We start from the raw sequence: 8,174 nt of genomic DNA, 5'->3' as shown, positions 1-8,174 counted from the left end.
CACACACACACACACACACACACACACACACACACACACACTGCTCAGGAAGCTGCAGGTACACACACACACACACACACACACACACACACCTGAATGTGATGCCTTTCTCCGGGGTGCAGGTGCACCGCGTGGAGCACCGCGTGTCCATGAAGAAGGAGGTGGCGGTCCGTCTGGAGCAGGACCTGAGTCAGCTGACTGGAGCCAGGGGATCCAAACGCAGGACCGAGTCCAGCATCAGTCTGGTGAGATTAGACCAGATTCACCATGTCAGGTCTGGGTCTGGTGAGATTAGACCAGATTCACCATGTCAGGTCTGGGTCTGGTGAGATTAGACCAGATTCACCATGTCAGGTCTGGGTCTGGTGAGATTAGACCAGATTCACTATCTCCAGTCTGGGTCTGGTGAGATTAGATCATATGTCCTCATGGTGAAGAGGCTTTAATAACAACATTAGGACATAAGAACACATTGGGACACATTAGGATAGTAGGACATATTTGGACACATTAGGACAGCAGGACACATTAGGACCGCAGGACACAGTAGGACCCATTGGGACACAGTAGGACACATTGGGACACAGTAGGACATATTGGGACACATTAGGACATCAGGACAGTAGGACACATTAGGACAGTAGGACATTATGGTCCCATTCATGCAGAAGCAACAACTAATCAACAGAATTTAACAATCAGATCTTTCTCTGTCTCTCTCTCTCCCTCTGTCTCTGTGTCTGTCTCTCTCTACCTCTGTATCTGTCCTTCTGTCTCTGTCTATGTGTCTCTCCCTGTCTCTCTGTCTCTGTGACTGTCTGTCTCTCGCTCTATCTGTCCCTCTGTCTCTGTCTCTCTCAGCCTGTGAGGAAGGTCCAGCGAGTGGACGAGCGTCACTTGTCCGAGCTGATGTCCCAGAAGCAGCGTCTGCAGCAGCTGGAGTCCGAGTACGCTCTGAAGATCCAGAAGCTGAAGGAGGCCCAGGCCCTACACCACCGGGCGGGGGGTCTGGCTCCGCCCCCCACGCCGGCCCCCCAGAGCCTTGCCCCGCCCCCCTCCCCGCTGCCGCAGCCCTCGCTGCACGACCTCACGCAGGACAAGCTCACGCTGGACAGCGAGGACGTCCCGGAGCTCGAGGACTCTGAGACGCCGGCGGTCGTTAAGGCAACTCGCAGGAACTCGCTGCGTCAGTCCAGCTTCACCAAACCGCACCTGGAGCAGGCGGGGGGGGGGACGGCGGCTAAAGACGCCAAGACGCCGGGTAGCGATGTCCCCCCGGTGGCCGACGGGGGCCCCTCGGTAGCGGGTGGGGGCCCTGCAGGTGTGGGCCCTGCGTGCGGAGGGCCCCCGGCGGGCTCTGGTCCGGGGCCTGCGGAGGCGTTCCCCGGCCTGGACGTGGCCCTCCTGCGGCGGTGCTACCGGCAGCAGGTCCGGCTCGGGGAGCTGCTGCAGGCCGAGCTGAGCACGGTGGAGGAACCGCTCCACGCCACCGCCGTCACCATGGGGACGGTGAGCTCCACTCACAGGAAGTCTCTGTTTCCTTAATCTGGGACAAGCCTAATTATTCTGACTTACTGTCTCCCTGTCTCTCTGTGTCCCTGTCTCTCTCCCTGTCTCTCTGTCTGTCTCTGTCTCTCGCTGTCTTTCTATTTCCCTGTCTCTCTGTCTGTCTCTCTGTCTCTCGCTGTCTTTCTATTTCCCTGTCTCTCTGTCTGTCTCTGTCTCTCTGTCTCTCGCTGTCTTTCTATTTCCCTGTCTCTCTGTCTGTCTCTGTCTCTCTGTCTCTCTCTGTCTTTCTATTTCCCTGTCTCTCTGTCTGTCTCTCTCCCTGTCTCTCTGTCTCTCTCTGTCTTTCTATTTCCCTGTCTCTCTGTCTGTCTCCGTGCAGGCAGTCTCAGTGGAGATGGACACAGCTACCAGCCAATCAGGGAGCTCTGATCTGAAGCCTGTCCCCTTTGGGTCCTATCACAGTCCCCTGCTTGTCTTCAGGTCCTACAGGTACCCCCCCCCCTCCCCCCATACAGTTCTGGTTCTGGTCTAACCATCGAAATCAGAAGAGACCTTTATAATAACTCTGTGTGTGTGTGTGTGTGTGTGTGTGTGTGTGTGTGTGTGTGTGTGTGTGTGTGTGTGTGTGTGTGTGTGTGTGTCAGGTTCAGTCCCTACTACAGGACCAAGGAGAAGCTGTCTCTGAGCTCCGTTACCCATAGCAACACCATCGAACCCAGGAAGTGTTTCTGTCGCTTTGACCTGACGGGGACCTGCAACGACGACGCCTGCAGATGGTGACGTCATCAAATCTCTCTGACATCATCATGTCTATCTGTGACATCATCATGTCTATCTGTGACATCATCATAGCTATCTGTGACATCTTATCTTACTCTCCTTTATCTGTCTGTCTGTCTCTGTCCTTCATGCTGTCTTATCTGTAGGAAGACATATATGTCTGTCTCTGTCCTTCATGCTGTCTTATCTGTCTCTGTCTCTGTCTCTTAGGCAGCATATGAGGAACTGCACCCTGACAGGAAACCAGCTGTTCCAGGACATCCTGTCCTACAACCTGTCCCTGATTGGCTGCTCTGAGTCCAGCTCGTACGAAGATGTCAGCAACTGCACAGGTTAGTGGATAAAGTGTGTGTGTGTGTGTGTACTGTGTGTAGAGAAGTACATGAACTAGCTGTGTGTATTGTGTATACTGTGTGTACTGTGTGTAGAGAAGTACATGAACTAGCTGTGTGTGTTGTGTATACTGTGTGTACTGTGTGTAGAGAAGTACATGAACTAGCTGTGTGTGTTGTGTGTTAACTGTGTAGAGAAGTACATGAAGCAGTTGTGTGTACTGTGTGTAGAGAAGTACATGAAGCAGCTGTGTGTGTGTGTGTGTTGTGTGTGTACTGTGTAGAGAAGTACATGAAGCAGTTGTGTGTACTGTGTGTAGAGAAGTACATGAAGCAGCTGTTGGGGGCTAACCGGGACCGGATGGGCGTGGACCAGAAGGCCGTCCTCCTCGTCAGCAAGGTCAACGAAAGCAAACGACACGGTGAAGAAAATAATATAATAAAGGAATATAATGTAGTAATATATAGTAATATATAACCTGTCTACATACTTCACTATGACTGTATATAGTACTATAATACTATAGTACTATAATAATATATACTGTGTGTACTCTGCAGTGCCTCCCTTCACCACGTGGAAGGACCCGAGGAGCTGGCGTCCGAAGCCGTCGGCGCCGAGCGTCCCGCAGGACGAGGACGACAGCGAGGACGAGTCTGCAGGAGGACAGCTGGTTGCTGGGAGACACGGTGAGGACGCCCACAGAGACACACACATCCCTCTCTCTCTCTCTATCCATCCATCTCTCTCTCTCTATCCATGTATCCATCTCTGGATATGAGACTGAAGACACTGTGTCTCTGTGTCCAGACGGCGTCTCCAGCACCAGCCTGTCTGCGCTGGACGTCTGCGTCACATCGGAGGACAAGCGCTACTTCATCAGCGAGACGGACGACATCTCCAACCTGGAGACCAGCGTCCTGGAGAGTCCCCGAGACACGCAGCTGTGGATCAAACTGGCCTTCAAGTACCTCAACCAGAACGAGACGTGAGTCCCAGTCCCACTCATCCTAGTGTGTGTGTGTGTGTGTGTGTGTGTGTGTGTGTGTGTGTGTGTTTGTGTGTCCCATAGTGATCATGTGATGGTAGACGCCTGTTGTGTGATTCATTGTAAATAAATGGAAACACCTTAAAATGTCTCCAACCAATCAGATGTCCCAGTCTGACCCTAAAACAGCGTGTGATGTCATCACCACAGCTTCTTATTGGCTGGAAACACACTTTCACCAGATGTATTCTCAGGAGGTTTGACCAGCTCCAGATCATCAGAGGGACACGTGGACGGAGCTAATGTCCTGTGTTGTGTCTTGCTGCGTCCGTCCCAGGTCTCCGGCGGAGGGTCTGGAGGCGGCCCTGAACACGCTGTCCCGCGCCCTGGAGAGTAACTGTGACAACCCCGAGGTGTGGAGCCACTACCTGTCCCTGTTCTCCCGGCGGGGGAGCCGTGAGGAGGTGCAGGAGATGTGTGAGATGGCCGTGGAGCACGCCCCCCACTACCAAGTCTGGTGGAACGTGAGTCAGGGGGACATGGGGGGGGGAATACCCACAATGCTTCACTGCAATAACACTTTCATATTCTCTTCAATCTGCATTAGGTTCAGAAAAAGAGTTTTTTATTGTTTTCCCAACATAAGAAAAATACAAGGAAATGCAGTAATATCATGTCTATAATCTACAGGTAGACCAGGTCTAGACCGCTCTATAATCTACAGGTAGAGCAGGTCTAGACCGCTCTATAATCTACAGATAGACCAGGTATAGACCGCTCTATAATCTACAGATAGAGCAGGTCTAGACCTCTCTATAATCTACAGATGGACCAGGTCTAGACCGCTCTATAATCTACAGGTAGAGCAGGTCTAGACCTCTCTATAATCTACAGATAGACCAGGTCTAGACCTCTCTATAATCTACAGGTAGAGCAGGTCTAGACCACTCTATAATCTACAGGTAGAGCAGGACTAGACCTCTCTATAATCTACAGGTAGACCAGGTCTAGACCTCTCTATAATCTACAGATAGACCAGGTCTAGACCTCTCTATAATCTACAGGTAGAGCAGGTCTAGACCTCTCTATAATCTACAGGTAGAGCAGGTCTAGACCTCTCTATAATCTACAGGTAGAGCAGGTCTAGACCTTTCTATAATCTACAGGTAGAGCTGAAAGGAGGATTTGATCAGCTGTTTGTTGAAGGCTGACTACTTCTTCTTCTTCTTCTTCTTCTTCTTCTTCTGTAGTACCTGAAGCTGGAGAGCTCCTTCGAGGGGAAGGACTACGTGTGCGAGCGCCTGCTCCACTTCCTGGTCTCCGAGGCGTCCTCTGGGGTCACGGACAAGCTGTCCTTCCAGCTGATGGAGGCTCTGCTGTACCGAGTCCAGCTGAACCTGTTCACCGGTCGCCTGGACCGGGCCCTGGCTCTGCTGCAGGTCAGTACACAGTACTACTACAGTACTACTATAGTACTACAGTCTGGACAGGCCCTGACTCTGCTGCAGGTCAGTACACAGTACTACTACAGTACTACTATAGTACTACTACAGTACTACAGTCTGGACCGGGCCCTGGCTCTGCTGCAGGTCAGTACACAGTACTACTATAGTACTACAGTCTGGACAGGCCCTGACTCTGCTGCAGGTCAGTACACAGTACTACTACAGTACTACTACAGTACTACTACAGTACTACAGTCTGGACCGGGCCCTGGCTCTGCTGCAGGTCAGTACACAGTACTACTACAGTACTACTATAGTACTACTACGGTACTACAGTCTGGACCGGCCCTGACTCTGACTGAATATAGAAACAGTCAAATCCCAACATCCAATAGAAAGAGAGAACATAGAAACAGTCAAATCCCAACATCCAATAGAAAGAGAGAACATAGAAACAGCCAATCCCAACATCCAATAGAAAGAGAGAACATAGAAACAGTCAAATCCCAACATCCAATAGAAAGAGAGAACATAGAAACAGTAAAATTAGAAAGGAACAAACGAAAATAAACTGGAGGAGAAGATCATTAAACATGTTACTGTGTGTGTGTGTGTGTGTGTGTGTGTGTGTGTGTGTGTGTGTGTGTGTGTGTGTGTGTGTGTGTGTGTGTGTGTGTGTGTGTGTGTGTGTGTGTGTGTGTGTGTGTGTGTGTGTGTGCGTGCGTGCGTGCAGACGTCCCTTAAGGCGGTGCAGCAGCCCAGCGTGGCGGACCTCCTGCAGCCCAGAGACCGGGTCCTGGTCTGGCTCTGCTACATCCACCTGACGGAGTTTGAGCGGCTGCCGTCCGGCCTGCAGGACCCGGCCGAGTCGGGTCCGTCCCGCCTGGTCCGCAGAGACAGCTTCCTGCTGCCCTGGAGGACGCCACAGGACGTCCGCACGCCGCCGGACATCCTCATCGCGCTCTTTCAAGGTACGCAGAGGACACATAGGACAAAGAGTACTCAGAGTACGCAGAGTACACAGAAGATACCGAGTACACAGAAGGACTCTGAGTATGCAGTGGACTCTGAGTACTCATAAATGTGTGTGAGTGACAGAAATGAAGGGAAACAACACAAAGAAAACTAAAGTTAGAAAACGTCCAAAACGGACAACAAATTTCAGATAAAGCTTCAACAAACAACAGAACGTCCTAAGAATCCTGTCCAGAGTTGGACATGTTGACCTCCTGGTGTCCTCATCAGGTGTTTGTCTCTCCTTCAACCAAAGAACGGATCAGTTCACTACTCTCACTGAAGATGGGGGTTATCTCATGAGATGGTATTATAGAAAAAGGAAAAAGAACTTTAATAGATAGATAGATATATGGATAGATAGATAGATAGATAGATATATGTGTGTATACACACATACACTTGTATCCTTTTTGACCCGGTTGCCCCTGCTGTCTCCTCTCAGACGGTGTCCGTCAGTGCAGTGATGAGTCTGTGTCTCCGAGCGAGAGGACGCTGGCCTGTCTTCCTCTTCACACCAACCTCATTGTCCTCAACACGCTGCTGGGCAGGTATTTCTCACTCTCTATCTGTCTGTCTCTTTCTCTCTCTCTGTCTGTCTCTCTGTCCTCGGCGGCAGTCTGCTCTCCTTCTGATGGCCGTTGTCTCGTGTCCCTGCAGGTTTGACGAGGGTGTGTCTCTGTGTGAGTCTCTGCTGCGCTTCTGTCCCGAGTCGTGTACTCTGAGAGACGTTTTGGCCGAGCTCCACATCAGGAGGGGGGAGAGTGACCAGGCGGTCAGCATTTGGCTCCACGCCCTGGCAGAGTGTCCCAACAACGCCGAGGTCTTCTACCACTCGGCCAAGTTCCTCATGGCTCAGGTAACTACACCAGACTCCATGTAAATAATCACTACTTTTAGCGTGTATAGAGCAGCATATCTCCACCAGACTCCATGTAAATAATCACTACTTTTAGCGTGTATAGAGCAGCATATCTCCACCAGACTCCATGTAAATAATCACTACTTTTAGCAACATGTTGTGTGACGCTGTAACTGATTGTTGTGACGCTGTAACTGATTGTTGTGTTACAGGACAAGTCGAGCGCCATCACTCCTCTGTTCCGAGGATTCATCCTGTCGCTGTGCGATGACGAGCAGAGTCAGAAGAAGCCTGTGGACGTCCTGCGGTGCGTTCAGAGTCAACCTGATTCTCAGGGATTTTGAACTCTTAGTAACTTTTGATGAGCTGTTGTTGTTTTCTCCCTGCAGACACATCCTGGGTTTCCCCACCAAGGATCTGCTGAGACGGCCAATCAGCAGCGAGCTGCAGGAGACGCTGAGTCATCAGATGCCATACCTCCACCTAATCCACTGGTACACCACGTTTGTTATCATTATAACCAGTTAACCTCCACCTCCATAGTCTGTCCACCAGAGGACGCTATACACTCTGTCGCTCTGATTGGTTGTTGCAGTTATTGGTTGATTCTGATTGGTTGTTTCAGTCGCTGGCAGTGGCTGCACGGCTCCGTGGAGGACGCAGTGGACGCCTTCGAGAGAGCGCTGGGGATGAACATGCAACGGGACGAGCTGCAAAAGCTCTGGATGGAGTGAGTCTTTATCTGTCTCTGTCCACAGTTCCCTGTCTTCTCTCTGTCTGTCCCAGTTATCTGAATGTCCTCTTTGTCTCTGTCCCCATTTACCTGAATGTCCTCTTTGTCTCTGTTCCCAGTTACCTGGTGTTCAGCAGCAGTCAGTCCAAGCGGTTCTTAGACCTGGTCCAGCGGTGTCTCAGCACCGTCCCGTCCCGTCTCGTTGTCCCCTTCAACCCGGCCGAGTTCTGGAGCTGCTACAGCTTCCACAACAAGGTAGGACGGACGCCGTCCTCCACGCGTCTCTGTACTTCACCTGTCTGTCTCAGTAATGTTTTGTTTCTGTCTGAAATGCTGCGTGCTGATTGGCTCTCCAGGTGGTGACTCTCTACCTCAGCTGTCTGCCGCAGTCCCAGCATGCACATGTTCTGGAGAGGCTGAGATACGCCATGCCCAACAACATTGAACTAGGCCTGAGGTACACACACACACACACACACACACACACACACACACACACACACACACACA

At 51.2% G+C, this 8,174-nt stretch overlaps 1 protein-coding gene across 1 annotated transcript in view; it reads left to right on the top strand.

Annotated features, from left to right (window-relative positions):
* The window catches only part of LOC117948950 (zinc finger C3H1 domain-containing protein-like), a 21,649-nt gene that overhangs the window by 9,688 nt on the left and 3,787 nt on the right, over positions 1-8,174 (top strand). Inside the window, exons 11-28 of the mRNA XM_034878921.1 lie at positions 123-245; positions 862-1,509; positions 1,889-1,998; positions 2,154-2,285; positions 2,500-2,621; positions 2,942-3,043; positions 3,183-3,311; positions 3,433-3,610; positions 3,948-4,134; positions 4,861-5,049; positions 5,789-6,026; positions 6,515-6,620; positions 6,730-6,928; positions 7,144-7,238; positions 7,321-7,425; positions 7,557-7,661; positions 7,784-7,919; positions 8,021-8,169. Of these exons, the coding sequence (XP_034734812.1) occupies positions 123-245; positions 862-1,509; positions 1,889-1,998; positions 2,154-2,285; positions 2,500-2,621; positions 2,942-3,043; positions 3,183-3,311; positions 3,433-3,610; positions 3,948-4,134; positions 4,861-5,049; positions 5,789-6,026; positions 6,515-6,620; positions 6,730-6,928; positions 7,144-7,238; positions 7,321-7,425; positions 7,557-7,661; positions 7,784-7,919; positions 8,021-8,169 (3,053 nt within the window). The remainder of the gene's footprint in view (positions 1-122; positions 246-861; positions 1,510-1,888; positions 1,999-2,153; positions 2,286-2,499; positions 2,622-2,941; positions 3,044-3,182; positions 3,312-3,432; positions 3,611-3,947; positions 4,135-4,860; positions 5,050-5,788; positions 6,027-6,514; positions 6,621-6,729; positions 6,929-7,143; positions 7,239-7,320; positions 7,426-7,556; positions 7,662-7,783; positions 7,920-8,020; positions 8,170-8,174) is intronic.

The sequence above is a fragment of the Etheostoma cragini genome, chromosome 8, assembly GCF_013103735.1.
Source record: "Etheostoma cragini isolate CJK2018 chromosome 8, CSU_Ecrag_1.0, whole genome shotgun sequence".
Taxonomy (NCBI): Eukaryota; Metazoa; Chordata; class Actinopteri; order Perciformes; family Percidae; genus Etheostoma; species Etheostoma cragini.
The sequence above is the reverse complement of the archived record's forward strand: the minus strand, read 5'-3'. Positions and strand labels throughout refer to the sequence as shown.